Source organism: Coturnix japonica, chromosome W, assembly GCF_054131305.1.
Source record: "Coturnix japonica strain WE chromosome W, WE-NBRP24, whole genome shotgun sequence".
Taxonomy (NCBI): domain Eukaryota; kingdom Metazoa; phylum Chordata; class Aves; order Galliformes; family Phasianidae; genus Coturnix; species Coturnix japonica.
Window position 1 is genome coordinate 4,891,106 of NC_140701.1, and position 24,048 is coordinate 4,915,153.

A 24,048-nucleotide genomic window follows, 5' to 3' on the forward strand; every position below is an offset into this window, starting at 1 on the left:
GTTGTGGCCTCACCAGTGCTGAGTACAGAGGGACAGTCACCTCTCTGCTCCTGCTGGCATCACTGTTTCTGATGCAAAATGTATGTAAGTGTCACATGTGTGACATCCTTTTTGATGGAGTTCTGTGACTGGAGTTCAATGGATTTGAGAGCTGACTTGAAGCCTGTGGGCATCACCCAGGAGTTGGGGTGAGAGGATGAGGCGTAGGAACAGGAACCTCTTTGGTCGTTATTAACTCCCAACTTTTTGGTCAGGAATCTCTGTGTGTTTCTTTATCACGTAAAGAACAGAGTCATTGGGCAGCTTGTGAATGAATTGATTCACGCCTGCTGATTGGTGCTGTTCTCTACAGGGAGCTGCAATGGAAATGGACACTTGTGGTCCACTGTCCAGCCCCCTCCCGTGTTGGATTTTCTGGGCTTTGAGACACGTCTTCCAGATGCACTTTGTGTTATTTCTGATGTGTGACCTGTTGAGCTCCAGCCCCAAATGAGGATTCAAATACTACCACAGCAGTCCATTGGGACTGTAGTATTTCTTGCTAAACAGAATTCGTGTGCACCCTTGTCTTTCGTCTGCACAAAGGATCTTGTAATCATCTCTGTCTGTGTTTCTTTTAGAGCCAGAGATGGAGCAGAGAGGAACACAGACTTGGGTGAATCTTCATTCAGGAGCAGGGACACGTCATGCTCATCTGAGGTGTCTGGCTGACAACAAGAGCAGAGAGGTAAGTTTCATAGGGTCGCGTGCCCATTTTATTTTATTTTTCATTCATGATGCATAGAGGCGTTCCCCAGACAAAGTGAGCATTTCTCAACTGGACTTTCTAGAAATGAGCTAGGCAGTGAAAATGGGTTTGAAGCATTCCTAAGAGCCCCGCAAGAGAATGCTGAGAGTTAATCTGGCACCCTCCTTTGGAAACGTCCGGTGTCTGTCAGCTCTTCAGCTGTGCCCTAACACCTCCCATTGCGCTGCCACACCAGGATAGAATTCCAAGCCCACGCTGAGTTCTGGAATGTTGTGGTGCCGTGTTGGAATCAGATGTGACCACGTGGTCTTGGCTCCCCGCCTTGTGGGGGGTCATGGTGGACCAGGCTGTTGGCCGTTGGTGATGTCATAAGCGGCTGGAATGAGGGGAGGAGTGGTGCGTTCTGTGTTCCTTTGTGGGTGAGCTAGTGGTCGGAGTGGTTGGTTGTCTTGTTGGTCTTGTGCCTTTAGTGCCGTTAGTGCTGTTAGTTAGTGTTGTTAGTGTTGTTAGTTAGTGTTGTTAGTGTTGTTAGTTAGTGTTGTTAGTTAGTGCCTTTAGTTAGTACCTTTAGTTAGTGCCTTTAGTTAGTGCCTTTAGTTATTGCCTTTATTGCCTTTTTCTTCTCACCGTCGTGTGCAGCAGCTTGTAGGTAAGCTGAGCTGACGTGGGATGGATGGGTGGGCAGTGAGGTGTTGAGAACTGCTGGCTGTCGGAGCTCACAGCACCGTATTGCTTACTCTTGACCATCAGACGTAATTTTCCCCTGGTACACACGTTCCAAAGGGGGTATCAGTAAAGTTGGCACCTGTCCCGTGCTTCTTCCATTGTCTTTGCTCAGTAGTGGAAGCATTGTAAAGTTGCTGGGCGGACAGGCATCACGTAGCCTGAGACTCATCATGTCTTGCAGCAAGTGGATGGGACGGTTGTGCTGTGTGTGTTATTCCATGGATGTCTTAGCCCTGCTCACTGACCTGCTCTTTCTCTCTCCTCTCCTCACCCTCCGCCCACTGCCTCGGTGCAGCTTTTGCTCTCATTCCATCTGAGCAAAGCGACAAGGAACTGCTGCAGATAGCTTGAAGTGATCTCACTGCCAGGTACGTGCCACGTTTTGTCCCCGCACATGGTTTTGCCGCAGGGTATGCGAGGGTAGTTCTGACGAATTGTACCCATACTGTGCTGTGTGAATACAGAAAACAGAAATGTGTTTCCGTTCTGTTCCAGCACGTCACAGCTGCTGTGATGGGCGTCGCGTGCATGGCCGGGGAGGAGAGTGGGGCTCTCCAGGACAGAAGATCTCCAGCGGAGCCCTACCAAGTTACGGAGGTGATGCCTCTGCATGCTGGTGAGTGAGGTTCTAAAGCGGGGTGGGCAGGGCTGGGGCAGCGAGTGCCCCCTGCTCCACACCAGGAACCCTTGTCACGGGCAGACTGTGCCAGGGGAGCGAGCCCAGGGCCGGAGAGGGCAGAGCTCCTTCTGCTCCCGCCTGCCTTTGGCCCCTCTATAGCACTGCTCTCTCTCCTTGCTCAGATGCTGAATTGCTGCCTCTGTCTGATGTGGAACAGGAGGCAGTGGACTTCATCCAAGCCAACACCATCAGCATGGAAATGGTAAGAGCAGCCATCTCCATCGTGGCTATACCTGCATCTCCAGACGGTCCCTCTGGCTCTGCCTTCAGGCTGCAGGAGGGCTGATGGCCGGGCAGAGCTGCTGCTGTCCTGCAGCTGTCCTGTGCTGCTCCACACCCCGCAACGCCTGGTCCCCCTGGCCATGGCTGTCCCCACTCACACTCCTCGGTCTCTGTGTGCTTGCCAGGATCTGGTGCAGAAGCTGCAGTTCCTCAATTCCATTTGTATACTGTGCAGCATGGCTGGACAGACGAGCCTCACACTGAGCCATGATATCTTCTGCTTGCTGAAAAATCAGTGCAAGAAGATTGAGGTGAGGGGACATGGCACCCAGGTAGCTGCACCCTGTGAGAAGGACAGGACAGGGGGAGAGGGAGGCAGGGAAATGATGCACAGACACCCAAGTGCCCCAGATGGGACTCCAGGTGCTGCTGAGAGCTCAGCAGTGGAGGTGGACAGCAGCACCAGTGTGCCAGTGTTTGTCAAGGGCCACTGGGGCGACTCAGGCTCTAGCGGCCGGTGGCAGGTTTGCTGTTGCTGGGTGCTGGCAGCTGCCAGGTGCCATCCTGATTGTGCTTTGCAGGTTCTGTTGCGTGAGGAGCCCATGGAGCAGCTGAGCACCGGCCTGAGATACTGCTGCATGAACACCATTGCTGCCTTGAGGTACCTGCCCAGCCCCTGCTTTTGCCAGCACATCCCCCAGGCACCATCCTGGTGGCCCTGATGCAGCTCCCCACGAAGTCTTGGCCCTCGCCCTAAAGCTGGTGACATCAGGACTGTCCTCTGACCCAGAGCAGCCCCGTAGGGGAGGAGGCACCTCCTGGCAGGGCTCCCCATCCCTCTCAGGGAGCCTTGCCCAGGGGAGGACCTGTTCCAGCCCTGCCTCAGCACCCAGGCACCGCTCCTAGCATCAGTGTCTCTCTAATTGCAGCACAGTTAATGCAGTTACAGAGGAAGAAATACTCCATCTCTTCAAGGTGTGCTGCAGCATCGTCTTCTATCTTCCTCCAGCCAGGGCCTTGAACATTTCCCTCTACAACCAGGTATGTACTGGGCAATCTACTGTTGACCCCATGCCTCTGGGCTGCCGCTTGCATTACTTGTGTCCAGAGATCTATCAAGATGTTTGTGGGACAAGGTAGCAGCCTTGCTTGCCCTCACCCCTCTCACTCTTGCCTTGGGCTTGGCAAACACCCTGTGTTGTAGCCTGCTCTGAGTGCAGCAGCCTTGCAGGGTGCCCCTGTGCACAGATCTGTGGGTATCCTTCCTTGGCAGCTAGAGGGGTTCACAGCAGTCTACTGGGTATGAAAGGGAACCCTGAAAGACTTCCACAACCCACTGTTCTCTTTACAGACCCTGGAAGCTATGGACGACATGCTGCAGATTGTGCTAGATGTCTGTCCCATTGCCAGTGTCAAGAGTCGGCTGCAGGGAATCTTGGAGGTCTGTCTATTGTGAAGTTCTGCCCCCACAGCTCCCTTCTAGTAGTTTATCCCACTCCATGGAAACGGCACTGGCAGTAGTTGGAGCCAGCAAGGGACCCTGGCAGCAGTAGCCCCATGATGGGCTTGGCTTAAGCTCAGGGGAAGCCTGGATGGATGCTGTGATTCCAGCTAGGAGCTCAGCAGACCTGCAGTGGGCATCAGCAGCTCCCAGGCTAACCAGCAGCTCCTCTCCTCACAGGTGCTGCTGCCTTTCAGCATCTCCAAGACACAGGCTGTGTGTGAGAGGGCTTTGGGGCACATCTGGAAGCTTAGTGGCTTCATGACCAGCAGTTTCTGGCAGCAGGTAAGGAGACATGAAAATTGTGTACCTGTGAGAAAAGCTGCGGCTCAGGTGTGAACCCTCAGAATGCTTTTGACATGAAGGGAGGGTCTTTATCCTTCCTTTTGCCTGTGCTCATCCTGCTCCAGATGCTATTCTCTCATTCTGTTTAACATGCCTTCCCTCCTTTTTTCCTTCTTACTGCAGCCCTTTGGAAAAAACCTTGCCCCTTCTCAGAGGACAGACATTGCCCTTGTAACCCTGGAGAAGATCATTGGGGACTATGGTTTTGATGAGAAGAAGTGGGCTGAGACTATGCTGGATGTGCTTCGGAGAAACCCTGGCACCTGGCTGATGGATGTAAGCAGAGTGAGGCAACCCTGCCCGCCACAGCTCTTGGGAACTGAAGCCATTTGAAGGCAGCAATGAGCTGTGGGAAGGGCAGTAATAACACAGCCTGGGAGGCAAATGGCTGCAGTCCAGTGGCAGCAGCAGTCTCCCTGTGTTCTCACAACAGGTGCCAGAGATTCTGGGATTCATCCACGCCAACCTGAAGATCCAGAGCACATCAGTTCAGCAGATCCTGCTCTCAGTGCTGGATATGCTGACCGTCCAGTTTCCCAGGGATGTGCTGAGGAGTGTGTTGACTGACCTCCCACAGAATGACAGGTATCAGCCCAGACAGCCCCACACATTTGTTCCATGTGAAGAGCAGGGCTCAGAAATGGTCTGGCTGCCAGAGCCAAGGAAAGCTGCAGGACATCCCAAGGAGCAGGCCCTCCATCCCACTGTGCTTTCCAGTGCTGGTGGGCAGCTCAGGGCTGCAGCAGCCAATACCAACCATGGCAGCCCAGAGCCCCCCATCAGGCTCCTGCCTGAGCCATGGTGCTGTGGCTAAGGCAGCCCTGCTGACGCAGCATTGCTCTCTGTTTATAGCACTACCCTGGACATACTGAAGAGTGTGCTGACCCTGCTGGAAGCATCCAAGCGGATCTGGGATGAGCTCAGCAGTGTTCTACAGGACCAACAGCTGTGTGAGATATTGAGCATCAGCACAGAGGAGTTGGGCCTCCTTCGCTTGACTGTGAGTTACTGGACAATGCACCGTGCTCTCCTACAGAGCACTGGTAGCTCAGGCTGGGCTGTGTCTCCCTAGTGCCCTGCCTTGAGCTGCCAGAGCAGCCAGGAGCTGCAGGGTGCAGGATGTCCTGCTGCCTCTGCCTGCCTCTCACTGCTGTGTTGGTTTCAGGCGATGCCTCCCACTGAAGAGCTGGTGAAGGAGCTGTGTAAGCCAGCACTGCTCCAGAAGCTTCTGAATGTGGAAAGCCTGCCAGTGCTCTGGCTGGTGCTCAGACGTCTCGTGCTGCTGTCTGATAGACCTGAGACGGTGAGCAGGACCTTGTCAAACAAAGGCCTCATGTTGACAGCCTGGCGCTGGGGCAATGGGCAACACTGTGCCTTGGCATCTGTCCTCCTGATGGAAAGGAAATTGTGTGTTTTGTACAGGCAATTGAAATCCGGGCCCTGCTTCCAGGCGTCATGGAGAACCTGCTGTTTGCCAACACAGCCATTACTGTGAAGGTGCTGAATATTTTCAGGAATGCAATGCACCATCTGGGGAAGAGGCATGCCAGTCCGTTTGCTCTGGAGCTGGCTGAGAAGATCCTGCCTCTTTTTAATCACGTAAGTCTGTTGTGGGAGGCTGAGCTCTGCGGGTGGGTGCTTGACAGGAGCGTCTTCTCCTTTCTTTCCTTCTCTGGGCTCTCAGGAATGACATGTCCTGTGGGCTCTGTAGCACTGCTGGCCGTGTCCCTGCTAGTGCAGCTTGGTTGTTCTTGGTGATGTCAGGCCCCTGTGCTGGGGCTCAGCCTACACTCATGCTCACCATGGGCAGTGAGAGTGTGCTGCTGAGGTCTGAGGTCCTCCTGTTCTCCCTCAGGCATCATCTGAAGTGCGAGAAGGTTCCATCCGCCTCTTCATGGATGTGATGGATGCTGTGCTGTGGTCTCAGAAGGGAAGCATGAAGAAGATCGTGCGCAGGGCCCTGCACCCTCTGCTCTTTCACATGAGTGACGAGACCCTGAGCGTAGCACAGGTACGAATTTCAGAGCTGAGCAGTGTGCAGGCAGTGGTGTGCTGACAGTTCAGGTGTGATGTGCAATTGAGAGCAAGTTCAGCAAGCATTCAGACACTGGGATGTGTGTCTGTGTGTGTGGTGCCATGTCCCTGCATCTGTTGTTCTGCAGGCATCTGGGGAAGCCCTTGTGTCCTGTGCAAAGTTCCTGAAGTGGAAGGAGCTCAAGCAGCAGACCCAGCAGAAGAACACAGTGGGGATCATGAAGTGTTTGGTGAGGACAATCTCACAGCCCCCACCTTTTTGCTGGGGGAAAGGGGATGCTGGAGGAGGGGTTGCAGCAGCAGCTGTGGCTGCTCTGCAAGCCCCATGCTCTTGTTCTCTTCTTCAGCTGCAGCAGGACAGAAAGGGAGTGGAAGGGTACCTGCAGCAGAGCCTGCCATACCTGGAGGATTCTCAGGCCTCCTTGCGATGCGAGGCTGTCAGATTCATTGGTGAGCCCAACCCCTGCGTCCCTCTTTGGGCCCTGCCCTGGCAGGAAGGCACAGCCCTGAAGCCCCCAGGTACAGCCTGCCCATGCCGGTAGCCACAGTGGGTGCCTTGCTCAGGTCCCCCCTCAGGTGCCGTCCCTGCCTGCAGCATGGAAGGGGAAGCAGCTGGGCTGGCGGGGTTGGGGTCTGAGCTTCTGGCAGCATGTTGGGGAGTGGGTGTCTGACAGAGCTCTTTCCCTAGGGCTGATTGGGAAGCACGCCAGGGAGCAGAGTGAGGAGATGCTGAATGAACTCTGCAGTGGTGAGTGAGGGCAGTGCTGTGTGTGTTGGGGCTGGGGGCAGAGCTGGGCAGCATGCAGCTGTGCTTTGCCCTGCTGCAAGGAAATGCTGCAGGGGCAGAGGAGCATTCATGGCAGTCCTGAGCAGTGTCTTCCACTGACCCGTCAGTCTCCCGTGCTCCTCCTGGCCAGGAAAAGCAAGGAGTGGGGCTGGCAAGGCCCAGAGTGGAAGCTGGTGGCTCTCTGTAGACTGGGGGTCCCATCTCTGCTCTGTTTCCTTCTGTTGCAGCCCTTCAGCCTTTGGAAGATGACCCCCATCTGACAGTCTGTTCTATGGCATCTGAGACCATCCAGAAGCTGAGACACCAAAGGCAGAAGGCGGCACCAGCACGGAGAAGGCTCCCAGCACTTTTCCGCTGGTCCTGCATAGCCTTCTGAGGGATAATTCTTGTTCATTAACGTTGCTAGGACACCTGTACAGCAACGTTGCTGGGACATGTGTTCCTGTCACGCAAGACAGACCCCCTGAACAACAGCGGGAGCCTTGGAGCACAGACATCTTGGAAGAAAGAACAGGAACCAAGCTGGTTAGAACTGGGTCTGTAGTTAGCGATTAATTAAATTGAAAAGCACAATTGAAAGCCTTTGGAAGGAAGATCTGGAGAATATGACCACTAGAGAGCAGCACGTATGCACACAGATGCAGAACTGATCATAATTACACTGACTAAATTGTAACTCCTCATATGAGTTCTTGGAACTTAAACAAGCAAGCAGAAAAGTTGTGGTTTATTCTAGCTTTTGCAAAGCCGGAATGCTGGGCAGCAAAGCTCCTGCTTGTTTATAGTGCTGTGTGCCTGGACATAAGTGTCATGTGGAAAAAGACAAAGAAACACATTTTCTTTGCCTATGTCTTGGAGAGCCAGGAATCCAGAATTCAAGATCTTTGCTTTTGAGTTTGCAATTCAAAACCGGATTAGAAAGGATTCTGCAAACTTTCTTTGATGACATTAGACTCTTCATTAACAACAATACTGTTTCTAATACTACTAATAACAGCAACACAACAACAAAATAATGGAAGATGAAGGAAGACATGGGGACAAGAGTCACTGGAGGAAATTTCTCCTTTGAACTGAATTGGTGTTAGTGTCCCCGTGCACAAGAACCAAGGAGAGAGCAAGCATGTTTTGTACTCTTCAGAATGCAGTGTGGTTCATCTTATTGTCATCCAAATGAGACCGGGATTTCACTGCATTGTTGGAAATGGGAAAACAGTGCCAAAGTTGCATGTTTTGAAGCGGAAAAATAGTAATTTTAAAAACCCACAGCAATAGAGTAGAGAAGATCACCAGCAAAGCCTGTATCACTTGACCTCAGAGTAAAAGCAACAGTCAACCAAAGAAGCGGATGCTGATCCATTTCATGCACTTTTGTAAGGATGTGAAAGCGAGCAGACTTACCTGAAGGTGGTGTAACGTTAGTGGTAAACATCACCAAGCTCCCTCCAAAAGTGGACTTGACCTTTTGTCTCTGCGACCATCTACGTACAGAGGGAGCTACTGGAGAGCTGTGCTCGGATCCTTCAGTTTTCATGTCTCTTACCATCTCTCTTCCAGGAGATCTTGCGAAGAAAGGCTTTTCCTGTGAGGATGAAACACAGATAGGAAATGTTACATCTAGTTTTGCTGTGGGAGTTTACCTCTGTGTGTGACACATTCATTCTTCTGACAGCTGCTAACACTCAGTTTATTAATAAAAATCATACCTTTATTACTTTGTGCCTTGCAGATTAATCTGAATGTAAGAAAATCGGGTTGACTTTGTTTGCTTCGCTCAACACTGGCCACATCAAGATAACAAAGGACATTGTTTTCAAGAATAATTGCAGCTATCTTCCAGTTGGCTTGTGCTTCTGTGTTTCTGAGAAACACCATCTAGCAATTTCTTTTTCTTCTTTTTTTGCACGAGTCCTGGATGCTGGTGTGTGTTGTGCTCTGTTGTTTGCTGACCAGCAGGTGAGAGGACTGTGTTTTGTGTTGGGTGTTGAGTTTTGTCTGTCTCAGGGGCCATCCAATTGGATCCATCCTCTTTTTGCAGTGCTTAGGGACAGTTAATTTGCTGTTGCCTGGAGCTATGTGTGAAGTGCAGGACTAGAAGCTGTGATCGCTGAATCTCCTTGGATGAGCCCCAGCTCAGGTTCTCTCACACCAACCAAGAACATTTTTGCCAGCCCTGTTGTATTGCTGCAGCTCAGTGACCCCGACAATCTTCCCATGGAGTGCCGAAGACGGAGGTGGGAGCCTCCTTGCTGAGATCTGCTAGCAAAGCCCTGAGCGGCTCTAAGGTCGGAGCCTGTTGGGTCGGTAACACTGTGTCATGGTTTTGTGCTGCTGCTGTCCATATTCCACATCATAACATCACATGCAGTATGAATCATTAATTGAGGGTATAAATAGTGGAATCATGTACAAAGGAAAAAGGGTTAAAGAGAAAGTAACTTTTTGTTTATAACTGAACAATACGGATTGCTAAGGGAACGTTATATGGTATTAAAGGTGTTTGAATGGAACAAACTGTTCTGATGGTATAAGAAAGTGTAACTGAGGGTATGTGGAAGTGTAATAGAGGGTATGTGGAATTGTGATCGAGGGTATGTGGAAGTGTGGAAGGAGGAAGGCTGAGGGACCTGGTCTAGGTCCTGCTATCCTGGAAAGGCAGCCTGGGGATCTGGCAGTGTGTGTGCCAAGTGGCTCTGTGTGCCTATGGGTGTGTACTGAAGGGCACCCAGAACTGCCACTTCCCCTTGGGACATAGGCTTGGAGCATCAGTTGCTATGTTACTCTCTGAGAAGAGGATTCAGGCCCCAAGTCTTGCGTCCAGCTTGGTGATTTGGATTGACTCTGGGGCAGCAGTGGATGATCTGCAGCCCTGCAGCTGAGTGCATGAGGCTGATTGTGATCTCTGCTCTGCCATGTACCTACAGCAAATCCCAAGAGCACACAAAGATTGGGTCTGTACCCTGGCCTTCATCCCTGGCTGCCCCATGTTGTTGAGTGCGTACCAAGGAGGCGTGATCAAAGTCTGGAACATGGATAACTTCGGCCCAGTTGGGGAGATCAAAGGGCAGCCCCATCAACGCCATCTGCACCAACTCCAAGCACATCTTCACTGCCTCCAGGTGAGCCTCGGGCTTGGTGCTCCCCAGATCCTGCAGGAGGTGAGAGTGCCCTGTGTTGACTTGTCATCCCTGGGCCTGGGTGGGTTTGCACTGAGTGGGGCCAGGAGCCTGGAGGGCGAAGAGGGCAGAGGGGATCTTGCAGCTTTCTGGTCCCTCAGTGCCTTCCTCTCACCTTGCTGTCTTAGTCTGTCCCCTGCCCGCTCTCTGGGATATCCCCATGCAGGGTCCCCTCTTCCCTGGCGCTGGGCATCCCCTGCTGTTCTTGGGGAGCATTTTGGCAGCAAGACTCTGAAATCCACTCTCTTTTGTTTGTGCAGCAGCCGGAGCTGCGCATCTGACCTGGCTCACCCTGAGCTTCCCTGCAGAGATCTCTGAATCCCAACTGCAACGTCTGCTGACCCTCTGCTCTTCCCTGGGTACCCACTTTGCTCTGCAGTGGGGTGGGGAAGGGCTGCAGATGGGTGAGGATGGAGATGGTTGTGCCAGGAGCGGAGTGTGGACGGGTTGGACCCTGATCCTGCACGACTCCCCCACGGCTGCACACCTGAAGGACAATCCTACAGAGAACGATGGTGCATGGCTGGAGCCCTTCAGAAGGCTGAAGGCTCAGCCCAGGAGTGTCAATGAGGACGCAGCCTCTCCAGCTGCCCTGCTCATGTTTCTCTGCTCAGGGGGCCGACGAGGCCCTGGTCTCACACTGGAGCTTTCTTCTACCTCTTCTGTGGTCCCTTGGAGCATCCCCTGCTCCATCCTGCCCTGCCCCGCGCTGGGCTCGTGGGGGAATGTGGGAATACAAGAAAAGCTGTTCAGAGCAGCAGCTGTGGAGCCAGATCAACAGCCTGAGAACCAAGGACACCTCTGGAAGGAGAAGAAGGGACTCACGGCTCTGATTGGATATGTTAGAAAAAAAAAAAACTTGTGAAGGTTTATAATGGATGTGAGAACTTGTAATAAAGGATTTGGATCATTCACATCTGAGTCCGTGCTTCAAATGCTGCAGGGGAATGGCTGCGTTGAGCCCTGGGAGTGGTATTCTCTCCTTATGCGCTCTCACTTCCCTTTGGTCACTGAAGAAACGACTTTTGAACTCGGACTTAAGGATTTCTCTGCATGATCCCATTGGTGCTGAACTCGGATCTCAGAGGAGCTCCAGGATGTGCCCCATAAAGCACAGACCAATTTCTTTCTGCTTTCTGCAGCCCCGTTTGTTTCGTGTCACCAGTCCTTGTTCAAACCACTGCAGGGTGGGAATTTCTACACACCTTGAAACAGGAGCATCTCTATTGACTTGATGGAGTCTGTCTTTTATCATTCTGGGGATGGGGGGGGAAGAAGAAAATGCAGTTTCCATGGCCTGGTGGAGGGCACGATGGCATGCGCAGGGTCACCCTGCCATGGACAGGATGGTGGCTGCTCCTGGGTCACAGCTGAGCCCCGTGCTGTGGGGCTGGGCAGGATGGATCACAGGACCCATGGTTGCCCTGTGACGCACAGCACTTTTACAAAGTAAAAGAATCAATTTCCTTAAATATTGAGCATCCATACGTAAATTGCAGCCTAGTGGAATCTTTTCCTATCCAAACAGAATTCTTTATTTATTTCTGTTACATAAGAAAAGCAAATAATTTTTTATCGGTCGACTTTGAAATTCAGGCAAGTGTTCACTTGAAGTGTTATGAAGTGTCAGCTTTTCTAGAGCATTTACTTTTCATGCTCTTAATTTCTCATTATCTCGCCTTATTCTCTTGCCACGTCAGTGTTTTCATTCGATGGCTTCCATGTGACAAGAGCTCTTGCTGTGTGAGCGATACAAATGTAGCTTTAAAAGTGGTACAACTTGCTATTAAGGCAGCTCCCCTCGGGAATTCCTTAAAGCTGCAGTGAGACAAGGGACACAAGAGAAACTTTGCTATGCACAGCAGGCTGAGCCCTCCTGCAGTCCCAGCTATGGAGTGCTCTGCACAATCTGTCTCTTTTTGCTCCTGATGTGCAGAGGTTTGATCTGCTTTTGCACCAGCAAGAGAGAAGTGGCACCTCACACTTATATTTCTGAATATTCTTGCTGCATTCAGTGGGATGTAAGCAATAAATAAAGAAATAAAATAAAAATATTATTGCTTTGGTTCTCAAAAAAAAAAAAAAAGAACTGCCCAGCTTAATTTTGCTCCAGATCCTTCACTGCTTTGTTGCCTTTCACTGGACAAGATTTAGGGCCTCAATATCTTTCTTATAGTGAGGGGTCCAAAACAGAACACTGATAAACAGACCGGTACTGTGATCAATAGAACTTGAGGAAGAAATTCATCTTTCATGAGGAGCTCCTCTTTGAACAGCACCAGGAACTAAGACAGGTGTTTGATTATTTCCTGCTATGAGGCAAAGATGGATCAGCAGATAGAGCTGGAATCTATCTCTCTCCTCCCCACTTTATTCCCCACCTTCAATTCTTTTTGGAAAGGAAATGCTGCAAATCTGGACTTATTTGGGAAATCACCGTGCACACAATGAAGTGAGAAAGCACCGTGCACATGAACAAGGCAAGATCCTGGATCAAGCTTTCAGTGGAAGGGAAATGCCTGAAAGGATTGAGCAAAGTCCTGGCGAAAAATCCCTGGGGTTCCTGTTGGTGGGAAGCTGAACATGAGCCAGCAGTGTGCTCTCACAGCACAGAAAGTTAACCATATCCTGGGCTGCATCAAAAGAAGCACGGCCAGCAGGGCAAAGGAGGCGATCCTGCCCCTCTACTCTGTGCTGATGAGGCCTCATCTGGAGTACTGCATCCAGATGCAGAGTCCTCAGTACAGGAGAGACATGGACCTGTTGGAGCATGTACAGGTCACTGATACATGCCATAGAACTGATTCAAGGGCTGGAACACCTCTCCTATGAGGACAGGCTGAAAGAGCTGGGGCTGTTCAGCCTGGAGTACAAAAGGCTCCACGGTGACCTGAGAGCAGCCATGAAATCCTTAACAGGGGAAAGTAGAAAGAAATACAAATAAAAGAGATTTCCATTAGGATATTTAGCAACACAGTCAGTAAGGGAAGTCAGTAAGGCACAGATGATTTGCTACATACTACCAGAAGAAGAAATAAATATTACAATTCAATGGTAAATTCAGTTGTATTCACTTTTACTTCTTCATAGACTAAGATCTGAATACATAGAAAACCAAGAGAAAATTTATTACAGGGATTATAGCTCTTTCATTAAAAATGTCTGAAACTTAATAAAGAAAGTCAGCCAGGGATGGATTTATTGACCATATCAAATATGACCCCTGACTTCAATTCTTTGTGTTGCTTTTTACAAGGAAATGTTCTCTTGGCAGTGGGGTCAGCATATTTGGTGTTGAAAGATGCTGTAGAGCAAGGACTGACTCCACTCAGACATCAGGATGCCCAGGACAAGTAGGGTTCCCAAAAGGGGAAACTACAAGCTGCCATCAACATCTCAAAGTAAAATCTCTTGGAGAAGGCAGGTTTGTGCAGAGCCAGAAAGATCATGAGGCTGCAAACACTTTCAAGGCATATTATGGTAAAAGCGAAGTTCTCCAGCACATGTAGATACCAGGAGGAGAGAGAAGGGGGTCCATGCACTGTCACTGTCTTTCCTCTGATATTCTATATAGTTCCATAGCAAATTAAATTCTTTGGCAGGTGAATTGCTGTAATAACAGAAGTAAAATAATAAAAAAAGCCATCGCCTGGGCACAATGAGGCACACTGAGAAACAGTGAAGGGACAAGAAGGAGAGACCTCAGCTTCCTCTGTTGTGGGTCTTCAAAGTGCACCTGCAGCAGTCAGCTATTTTCCCTTATTATTTGGCTCTTTTCAAGATTTTCTTTGTGATACTGTTTTTATTTTTTTATTATTTTTATTTTTCTGTTTCCTAAGAGTCTCTACATGTTGTAGGTACTTCCCTCATCCAAAATTTCCTTTCTTCTTACGATAAAAGAATACAGATTATTCCCTCAATAATGGGAAAGGACAAATAGAAGCTGCTTCACCCCATCTGAGGTCAGGCTGTTTCCACACATAGGAAAATTGCAGGTAAGTGGAGGGGATTTTATCTAAGTGTAGGAACCAGGGGTGAAAATGTTGATTTTCTCCTCTATGAGAAGGGCAGAGCCAGCCATGCACACCCACAGAGCACAGAGCTTTTCATTGCTTCTTCATTTTTAAGTAAAATCATAGGGAAACTGTCAGACAATCAATGTGCAGAAGTGGTACAATCTCTTGAAAAGCCACTTACAGATCTGCAAAACTTGCAAAAAACAATTTTCTGTTTATCCAATTGTTTTCCCATCTCCAGATAAGACCCCGTGCTATGATCCATTTTTTGTGCGTGCATCAACAGATTTACAAAAAGAAACAAGTCAGCAACTAGCAATTTATTCAAGGTGTTGAAAGTATCAGACAGTTGGTAGATTAGAAAGCAAACTGATTCCTCCAGAATTTCTTGGGGGACTCTCAGGAAATGGGATCCAGTAGGAGCTGGTCTGAAGTGGGGACTACTCCATTTCTAAGGAACTGTACATCAATGAGGAACTAGTTCAATGCTTTCTCAATCAAAGAAAAACCTGACTTCAGTACACGTCTGACCAAATGCCCAAGCTGTACAAACCTAAGTCAAGGTGTGAATGCAACTCTCTGAAAGGAAATTTTGTCATTTATTTCATTTATTTCATTAGTAAACATGGAAGTTTGGTGGCCCTTCCAGGCAGGGGGGCTGGAGCTTCATGATCCTTGGGGTCCCTTCCAACCCGGGTCATTCTGTGATTCTGTGATTCATTTCTCTGCATTGACAAGACTATCTTCCTTGTGTAAGCAGAAAGAAGAGCTGCTGGAGAGGAGCTCTGCTGAGGGGGACCTGGGCGTCCTGGTGGACGACAGATTGACCATGAGCCAGCAGTGTGCCCTTGTAGCCAAAAAAGCCAGGGGTGGGTAAAAGATCTAACACACATCTCTATGATGGGGGTGGCCCAATCACAAGCAGTGCTGCGCTCAGTTGTTCTGCTTGCCTGCTCCTCGAGGAGTTAGGAGAAATCTATGCCTGTTGCGTGTTCGAGTGCATGCGCAATGCCATGTGGAGGGCTTATCGCAATAAAGATTGGCGGATTTGCTGCGTAGACCGGTCAGAACTCAGATCTGCGTTGTGCTTCCTGCGGCACCAAACGCCCAACAGTGGCAGTTCCGCTTATTGGCCAGCAGGTGGCAGCAGAGACCACGGAAAGAACGTCTGCGGGACAGACCCTGGGGATCCGTTCTCTTTTGATTATAGGGGAAATATATTGAAAGCTTCAGATTTCATTAATCTTTGTGGGAATCATATAATGTGCAACTCAGATCTACCTCTTCGTGCAGTGACTGCCTGTAAATTTGCTAGAGCCTGATATAATATGGCCTTGTGCTTTCCGCTAACTCACCTTCATTTCATTTTCATTAAATTTGCTTGGTAGTCAGATTTTGGTGTGTGGATATTTTAAAACAATCTAACTGACATTGGCAAAAAATTAAAAATAATAAAAAAATGCACGACAGCATCAATTGTATCAATTTTTATAGGTAAGATAAAGAAGAGCAGTTTCCCTTAGTTTTCTGTGCCTCTTTACTTTTTTACCCTCTCCCCTTGTGTGAGAAACTCTCAAAGTCAAAGATTTCTAGTTAGGCAAAGATGGCAGCGATAGCAGCAGTGCTTATTCATTACTGCAATACTGCGCGCACATCCCCTGTTGGCAAGGGAGAAACTGCACACCAGTCAGTGAAATCAATTCTGTTCTGTGCCCTAAGACCAATGCAGGTGATGCTCTCATGGCTCTCATTGGTTGAGCATCTCAGGCTCACAGACTCCTCCAGACTGTTGCTAGGATTCATTTCCATAGAAGGTCAATTACCAACCTCTTGTTTTTAGGTCTGCCTTGTACTTTTCTATGGAGAGAGAAGGGCAATGTTTCCAAAAGTCAGTACATTCATTCTGTCCTGTGCTGGGCTCTACCCACCCTGCATATTTATCTTGTGCTTGTCTCAATTCTACCCATGTCAGAATGCCCCCAGTCTGAACTTAACTCTGTTCAGCAACTTTCTTGGTGGAAAAACTACTTATACAGCTGTTTTACAAGAGGGTTATACATTCAGTTAGGGCCTACACTATGTACTGAAAATACTGGAAACTTCCACTGCAAAAACACAATCTACCTCTCCCATCTGTGCAGCCTTGCAGACCCAGAGCACGCCAGGTTATTTCTACTTTCATAGCATTTGCATGCTGTAGGGTGAGCAAAAGGTTCTGCTGCTTGATTCTTCTGCAAGAGCTGCCTACCGGCAAATGGTTGCAGGGATGGAGGATGTGACAGAAAGCATTTGTCTCCACAAGAGCAGAGTTACATTCAGTGCAGAGTGTGAGAGTCAGGTTGGTGTGGAAAAGCACTGACACGCTGGGGATGATGCAGTGCTCACATGTCTAACACTCACAGACATTACTGTCAGAAGGATGGTGCTGTGTTGTGCTTCTACCTTTGGCAGCCCCTGGAGAAATGCTGTGGCACACAGAACGCCTTTGTATTGCACTGACTGCTGCCATGCAGCATGGATTTAACACACTAAATCCAGAGGAGCGTGACTGCATCTAACTGCCCTGAGAAAAACTACTGTAGCTGAAGAGATGAGGAGGCAGCTGCTCATCTGCAGAACAAGCAGCACTGCCAGACATTGGGCCAGGTGAGCACCTCCTGCTGCAGCGTGATGATGACAGGGCTGGAGATGATCTGCAAAGCCAGCTTAAAAGTGGGAGACGTGAGTCAACATGGCAGGAGGACAGAGGTGTTAGGGAGCAGCCAAGGCATCAAAGAGTATCAAAAGGCTTTGAAAGGTATCACAAAGCGACAGCCAGGAAGACTGGGATTATCATGAGCAGCAACCTGGATGCTAGAGATTATTTGCTGCCATACAAAATGGTAGAGATCTTGCTGCTGACATCCCAAAGCCATGCAAAATGGGAACCCAGAGCTCTGCCTGCACGAACCCCACAGCCATAGCATTGCAACCTTGCTGTTTGTTGCATTCATCCCAATCCCTGTGAATGAAGACTCGGAATGCAGCCAAGGCGATGATTGAGCATGAGAGTGACTTTATTCAATAAAAGACAGGAGGGCTTGAGAGGTCAAGGGTGAAGATAGGACTCCTCTTGTCAAGATGAGAGTGGCTCAGAGCTGGTGCTGCTGCCTGGTGCCTGGGACTGGCAGCCTGACTCTAAGTCCCCATCTAAGATGCTCAGCTTCACCTCACTGATGCTGCCCTGCTCCTGCATGGTGGTGCTGCTGTTGGGGCACTCGGGCTGTGCTTGGGATGGGCAGCACTGCAAAGGCACTGGGTCACAATCCAGGCAGGTGACTGTGGTGTCTGGCAGGCTCAGGTCAGGAGCTTCAGCAGAGCCAGGAGATATGAGAGCATGAACGTGGATGAGCCCCTTGTGTCCATCACTGTTACCATGTGGAAGGCTGTCATCCGAATTGCAGCGATTTGTGCTTAATAAGAACTCTCCATTGATGGAAACACACTGCACATCACTACTTGGTTTGGATCTTTGGGGTTGACAAGGGCTCGAATTATCCAGGAAGGCACAGAAACACAAGGGTTAGTGTCAAACGTTTGCAAGTTGAATCATGCAAGAGGTTGCTGATACTTGGTAATAGAGTGGCGGCAGGACGAAGCAAATAAGCTTGAAGCAACAGAGCCACTGTCTTGAAAGTGATCCTCGTGCAGGTCCATAAGTTTTGACTCTGCCTGGACTTCATATGGGGCAGTATGACATCACAAAGGGGTGATATGATGTCACAAATGGGCATTATGACGTCACAAATAAGCATTATGATGTCACAAAGAAGAACTATAATGTCAAAAAGGGGCATTATGACATCACAAATAAGCATTATGACGTCACAAAGGACATTATGACATCACAAAGGGGCATTGTGACGTCACAAAGGATCATTATGACGTCACAAAGAGGTATTATAACATCACAAAGGGGCATCGTGACGTCAGAAAGGGGCATCGTGATGTCAGAAAGAAGCATTATGACATCACAAAGGGCATTATGACATCACAAAGAAGCATTATGACGTCACAAAGGGGCATTATGACATCACAAAGGGGTGTTACCATCACCCTGCGCCCAACTCCTCTCTCCCTCCTAATGGCTCCCTCTACCACCAATCCCCGATCTCCCCTCCCCTTAGGCATTGAATTCTCTTCTCACTACCTCCTCCCAGTCCTCCCCTAGGAACAGAAACCATTCAGATTCTACAGCAAACTACAGCATCTGCACTGCAAGAGCACACTGAACCACCTGCAACAATGAAACATGGTTTTGGAGAGTGGGTTTGAAAACACACCTTTAGACAGCTGTCTCCCTGTAGCCAAAAGGAAACCAAGCAGCAAAAGAAGAGTCCAGCCTGAAACATGCCCATGCTACTAGCCCAGGTTTTTCACAGTCAATGCAGAATCCATCCTGTTCATGAAGTGACAAATGACCAGTGGGTCTCCCCTTGCTCCACCCCTTCTCCTTCAAAGCCAGAAAAAGAAAGAAAAAACAAGCTTCTGTACAGCTGCCGTTATTTCTGACAGCGAGTGTAATCACAGAATCATAGAATGGCCCGGGCTGGAAGGGACCTCAAGGATCATGAAGATCAATCGCCTCCCTGTCCCTGCTGGCCATCCCCTCTTCTGATGGAGCCCAGGGGACCATTTGCTCTCTGAGCTGCAAGAGCACGCTGATGGCTCACGTTCTGTTTTTCATCCACCAGGACCCCCAGGTCCTTCTCTGCGGGGCTTCTCTTAAGGACTGCTCCTCCCAGGCTGTAGAAATGCCTGGGATTCCTCCAGCCCAAGTGCAAAACCTTGCACTTTGCTGTGTTCAACCTCATTAGATTCACCTAGGCCAACCTCTCGGTTGAGCTCCCTCTGAATGGCATCCCTTCCTTCCACTGCATCAGCCGCACCACTCAGCAAACAGCAGAGGGTGCACTCCATTGCATCATTGGTGTCACTGATAACCATGTAAAAAAGCACTGGTCCCAAGACAGACTCCTGGATGACACCACTTGTTATTGGCCTCCACCTGGACACAGAACCATGAATCACCACCCTCTGTCTGTGGCCTTTCAACCAATCCCTTATCCACCAGGTGGTCCACCTGTCAAATCCACATCCCTCCAGTTTAGAGATAAGGATGTGGTGGAGGGCCATGTCAAAGATCTTGCTCAAGTCCAGGTCAATGACATCAGTTTCCTTCCTTTTGTCCACAAATGCCGTCACTCCATCATAGAAGAGCACCAGATTGGTTAGGCATGGCCTTCCCCTGCTAAAGCCACGCTGACTGTCTTGGATCACATGCTCATTCCTTATGTGATCAAGCATGTCTTTGAGGCGGATCTGTTCTTCACCATCTTCATCACAGTTCTACATTTGAATCAAATAATTGGTGTTGCTGTCACGAAGAAAACCTCTTTGTCTTCTACTCCTGCTGCACATCTGTGCTTTCACCAGAAGCAAAGGGAGAGGCCACCTCCTAGATCCAAATTTTAAGAAACCAACACCCAATAGGTGTCATCTGAAGTAAAATAGGAGAGAAATTAAGATGACTCTTTTGCATCCAGCTTGGATCACTCCCTCACTCAGGCACACCACCATCAGATCAAGGAGATGCTGCCTTCAGCTTAGAGACTGTATGGGAAATCACAGCTTGAACCTCTGATTAATCAGCTGAGGCAAGTGTTGGGCCAGCTGCGGGAGCACAGGTGAGAGTAATCTAGCTGTGCTCCCAGAAGGGGTGGACCTCGACTGCACCTCTTCTGAGACCTCACCTCATTTAAACGCTGACCACCACTAAGGCAGAATCTCTTGGAGACTGCTCCCCAGTTGAGACTGCCTCAGCTTTCTGGTCAAGGCATCAACATTGGTCAGTTTTCCTTTGCTAATAATCTTTGACTATTTACCACCATCTTGGTTAACATCTTTTTACTAGCCACCCTTACAGAGACCATAAGGGCTTGGGCTTCCAAACTCTCAGCAAGCATTTGGATCAGCCAGCTTCCTGCTGGGGAGCCCCCTGCATCACTGCTGCCTCCTTTGGTACCGTACCCGCAGATGCTACAGAGCTCATTAGCATGGACTTCCTTCCTCCCCTCAGCAGCTGCTCCTGCACTCACCTTCATTCCTACTCAGATACCGGCCGCTTCCAGCACCAGCTGACCTGCAAGACACAGAAAGGAAAGGTGGGAGTCATGCAAACGCAGAAGCCCAAGGCTGCGTCACCACCACGTATGGCAGCCTCGGGAAGTCAGCTGCAACTACATCCTTTGTCAGAATGGAAACAGGCACCGTCAATTAAGTGTGACCTCTGAACTCATTGCCACCATCAGAAATAGGCACTGAAATCGCTCACTTCACTGCAGCTGGTTACCTCCTGATTTTGGGTAAATGCGGACACTGTCTTGAGGGCTACCAGAAAAACGACATCAACTTCATTGTAGGTGGTTAAGCTTGGAAGCTGGACTTGAGCAAGAAAAGTTTCTCAGCTCAGAATCACAGAATTATCAAGGTTGGAGAAGACCTACAAAATCATCTGGTCCAACCATTACCAATACTTCCCGGATAAATCATACCTCTCAACACAACATCCAAACGTTTCTTGAGCACTCCCATGGTCGGTGACTCCACCACCTCCCTGGGCAGTGCTATCCAATGCCTGAATACCCTTTAGGGGAAGTAATATTTCCTAATGTCCAGCCTGAATCTTTCCTGGCACAGCTTAAAACCATTCCCTCTAGATCTATAACTGATCACACGAGAGAAGAGGCCAAACCCCAGCTCACTACAACCTCCCTTCAGGACGTTATAGAGAGTTATAAGGTCTCCCCTGAGCCTGCTCTTTTCCAAGCTGAACAATCCTAGTTCCCTCAGCAGCTCCTCGTAAGGTTTGTGCTCCAGACCCCTCACTACCTTCGTAGCTGAAGATGTTCCAGAACCGCAAGGTTTTCTTGCAGGGAGGGGCCCAAAACTGAATAGGTCAAACATCCTTCTCTCCATCATTGCTGTCACGTGGAAGGCTGTCCTTGGAACTGCAGTGACTCATGCATCCTAACTGCACTCCATTGATGGAAGCACAACGTGCATCATTGCAACTTGCTGGTGGGTTCATGTATTGGCAAGGGATCGATTCACCTGGAAAGAGTAGATACACAGCATTTAGCGTCAAACTTTCACTGTCCAAGGAGGCAAAGGCTTGGTGCTGCCTGTCAAGCAGGTTTCAAGCAGCTTGTGAGACTCATCTGGGAAAGACAGGAGTCAACCAAAGATGTCAGGCACAGGCTTGAATGCCAGAAGGAGGTACAAGCCCACTGAAAGCATGAATTCTACCTGTGTTGCTGACAAGCAGTGTTTTGAAAGCTGGATTTGCACCCTTACCTGCCAGGACCAAGACTTCTACTTCAGAGCGCTCCCTGGCACTGCTCTGCAGTTGGTGTTTGGCCACAGGGGATGGTTTGCCCAGGCAGAAGCAGGAACACCAACTGCCAGCTGGTGATTCCTTCCTCTTTTTGGAAGAACTTGGTCTGGAGAGAAAATAGAGCATGCTGTCAGTCGTGGTGCAGGGTGAGGGAAGAGCTGCACTGAGCCCTTGCCAATAGTTGCCTGTTCCTGGTAATACCTGCTTTCTGCTGAAACACAGCTTAGAAACACCCTCTGTTTCAAACAGCAGAGGATGCTTCCATTCCTACAGCTCAGCCCTCAAGTCCTGCTGGCTACATTCCTCTCAATGATTTCAAGCAAGATTCGGAGCATGTGAGCAAAGGCTCCACAGCCGGACAGGAAAGGAGCTGGCAGGCGTAACTGCTTTCTGAGGAACCGTACAGTTATAAGGGAAGCTCAAAAGCAGCCCTGACTCTTACGTTAACACCTCCTCGGCCTCAGCTCACTGCCACCTTTAATTTCTAGTGCCAGCAAGTCTGACCAACAGCTCTGCTTACAGGAGAAGCACAATTGGTTTCAGGCACATGGCCCTGAAATCTGGAAAACCCCAAGATTTCCATGTACAGCCAGCACAGAACAGGATAGATGCCAGCATGGCTTTCTGCATCTTGTGACTGCCTGCCCAACCAGGAAGGAAAGGCACCTTGGGTGGCTCCACTGAGGCCATAGGGCAACTGTGTGTTAGTTGAATCCTCAAAGATATAATGGACAAAAAATAAACCAATAAAAATCATCCGAACAATGATGGTAGGGGCTGGAAAGGGAATTCCTCTTTCTTTATCTTTCAGATGGAAAATCAATGATTGCGTTGAAGTTCCTCAGTACAGCTGCAGGCCCTTCCTCCACTTGTATCTTGCTGCTCCGTGTTGCAACAGGAGAGCTGCTCTGGCCTCTCCTCTCAGCCTGTGCCGCCTGCACGGTGAGCAGCTTTGTGGATGGAGAGACCCACACAGACTTGGGCCCAGGCAGAGAACTGTGCCCTGCAAGGGAAAACCACAGCTAAGACAGAAAAGGAAGCAGCAGCACAGCCATCCTGTCATGGTTTTGTAATTTTGTAATTTTGCTATCAGTATTCCACATCATAACATCATGTCACGTATGGATACTTCTGTTGAATGTGCAGTCCACAGAAGAAGACTACATATCCCAGAGAACAACAGGAGTAACAATAAGTCACGGGACCAGGACTCTATATAATCTCGTTCCCAGGCTGGAGTGCCCTCCTTCTTCTCTCGAACTTCTCGGAGAGTGGGAAGCATTCCAGCCGTGTCGCCTAGAGTTCACAGTAGGCCTCTCGGTTTTTGGAGACTCTCTCTCTCTCTGTTTCGTTCGATTTGTTAGCCTTAATTATATTATATTGTGTTATCTTGTATTTCGATATCATATTTAGTAAAATAAGTTTTTCCTCCTTAGATTGTCGCTGTTTTATCCCACTCCCCTTTTCCCCCTCCTTTCCAGGCCCCGGGGGGGGGGCGTGGGGTGGCTTCCCCTGTCACGGGCATAGGTAAATCTAAGTAACCCGTGACAGATTTTTTGGTGGAGAATACGGGCATAGAGCTTTTTAGCTTTTAGAACAACTCTCTCTTTGCTCTTAAAGAGCTTCGTTACGGGAGTGTTGGGAGTGTTATCTTTCCGTAGCTGCTCACAGAGAACGTGACCTTGAAATACCAGACAAATTGTCAACATTAAGGGCTGCTGCACATTCTCAGCATTGCTATCTAACTTTTGTGTAGAAAACAAAGGGATTTCTTTCTCCCTTAGAGCAAAGCTAGCTAGCTCTGACTTTTACAGAGCCTGCCAGCTATGAATCCACTCTTCATCCCAGTTGCTCTGTTTAAGGGATTGAAAGCAATTATGATCTTCTTAAAGTATTGGTCAACTATTAACACCATAATTTGGTGTTGTGGAATTGTGCAGATATATAGCCTAATAAGGTGGATACTGATGGAGACACCTGCCTGGTACTTTTACGAGATGTGGTATGGTCAGAATTTTGGCATCTACACCTCAGATGGAATTGTGAATCTTACAAACACTTGCATCCCAGATGGAACAGGCAATTTTACAAATACTTGCATCCCAGATGGAACAGGCAATTTTACAAACACCACCATGTTTAATTCATTGTACAGGCTAAAAAAACCCTTTTTATTTAGGTTGTACTCTCAGATTTCCACACGCTTTTCAATAACTGAGATAGGGTTCATACTTGCATTCATGTTATCACTATCAATGCATGCATATATGTTCCTATGCATTCGTTCTATGCGGAAGTCCCCTCCAGAACCAGAGAATGATGACTGGCAGGGAATATGGAAAGGTTTAGGAAAAGTCTTAGAAGCATGGGGACCCGCAG

General features: G+C 49.1%; 2 protein-coding genes across 2 annotated transcripts; both read left to right on the plus strand.

Moving 5' to 3' along the window:
* Positions 1–279: 279 nt before the first annotated feature.
* Positions 280–4,275, plus strand: LOC146754331 (uncharacterized). The gene is made up of 9 exons (XM_085527608.1): positions 280–727; positions 1,770–1,842; positions 1,970–2,090; positions 2,276–2,355; positions 2,561–2,686; positions 2,957–3,036; positions 3,305–3,416; positions 3,727–3,816; positions 4,057–4,275. Exons 3-9 carry the CDS (start codon positions 1,988–1,990, stop codon positions 4,213–4,215), a joined length of 750 nt encoding a protein of 249 aa, XP_085383734.1. The 5' UTR covers positions 280–727; positions 1,770–1,842; positions 1,970–1,987; the 3' UTR covers positions 4,216–4,275.
* Positions 4,276–4,311: 36 nt separating this feature from the next.
* On the plus strand, positions 4,312–8,753 carry LOC146754332 (maestro heat-like repeat-containing protein family member 7). Its single transcript, XM_085527525.1, has 10 exons — positions 4,312–4,497; positions 4,655–4,806; positions 5,074–5,221; positions 5,387–5,524; positions 5,644–5,820; positions 6,077–6,232; positions 6,384–6,485; positions 6,603–6,705; positions 6,944–7,003; positions 7,270–8,753. The coding sequence occupies exons 1-10, from the start codon at positions 4,312–4,314 to the stop codon at positions 7,416–7,418; spliced, it is 1,371 nt and encodes a 456-aa protein (XP_085383651.1). The 3' UTR covers positions 7,419–8,753.
* Positions 8,754–24,048: the final 15,295 nt, after the last annotated feature.

What these genes read in the sequence shown, in the direction of transcription:
- LOC146754331 (XM_085527608.1), top strand. Translation starts at nt 1,988, where the DNA reads ATGGGCGTCGCGTGCATGGCCGGGGAGGAGAGTGGGGCTCTCCAGGAC. An exon ending in ATCAGTGCAAGAAGATTGAG is followed by an intron (nt 2,687 to 2,956) that starts GTGAGGGGACAT and finishes TGTGCTTTGCAG; the next exon opens with GTTCTGTTGCGTGAGGAGCC. An exon ending in AACACCATTGCTGCCTTGAG is followed by an intron (nt 3,037 to 3,304) that starts GTACCTGCCCAG and finishes CTCTAATTGCAG; the next exon opens with CACAGTTAATGCAGTTACAG.
- LOC146754332 (XM_085527525.1), top strand. Translation starts at nt 4,312, where the DNA reads ATGCCTTCCCTCCTTTTTTCCTTCTTACTGCAGCCCTTTGGAAAAAAC. An exon ending in TGTCTGATAGACCTGAGACG is followed by an intron (nt 5,525 to 5,643) that starts GTGAGCAGGACC and finishes TGTTTTGTACAG; the next exon opens with GCAATTGAAATCCGGGCCCT. An exon ending in CGAGGCTGTCAGATTCATTG is followed by an intron (nt 6,706 to 6,943) that starts GTGAGCCCAACC and finishes CTCTTTCCCTAG; the next exon opens with GGCTGATTGGGAAGCACGCC.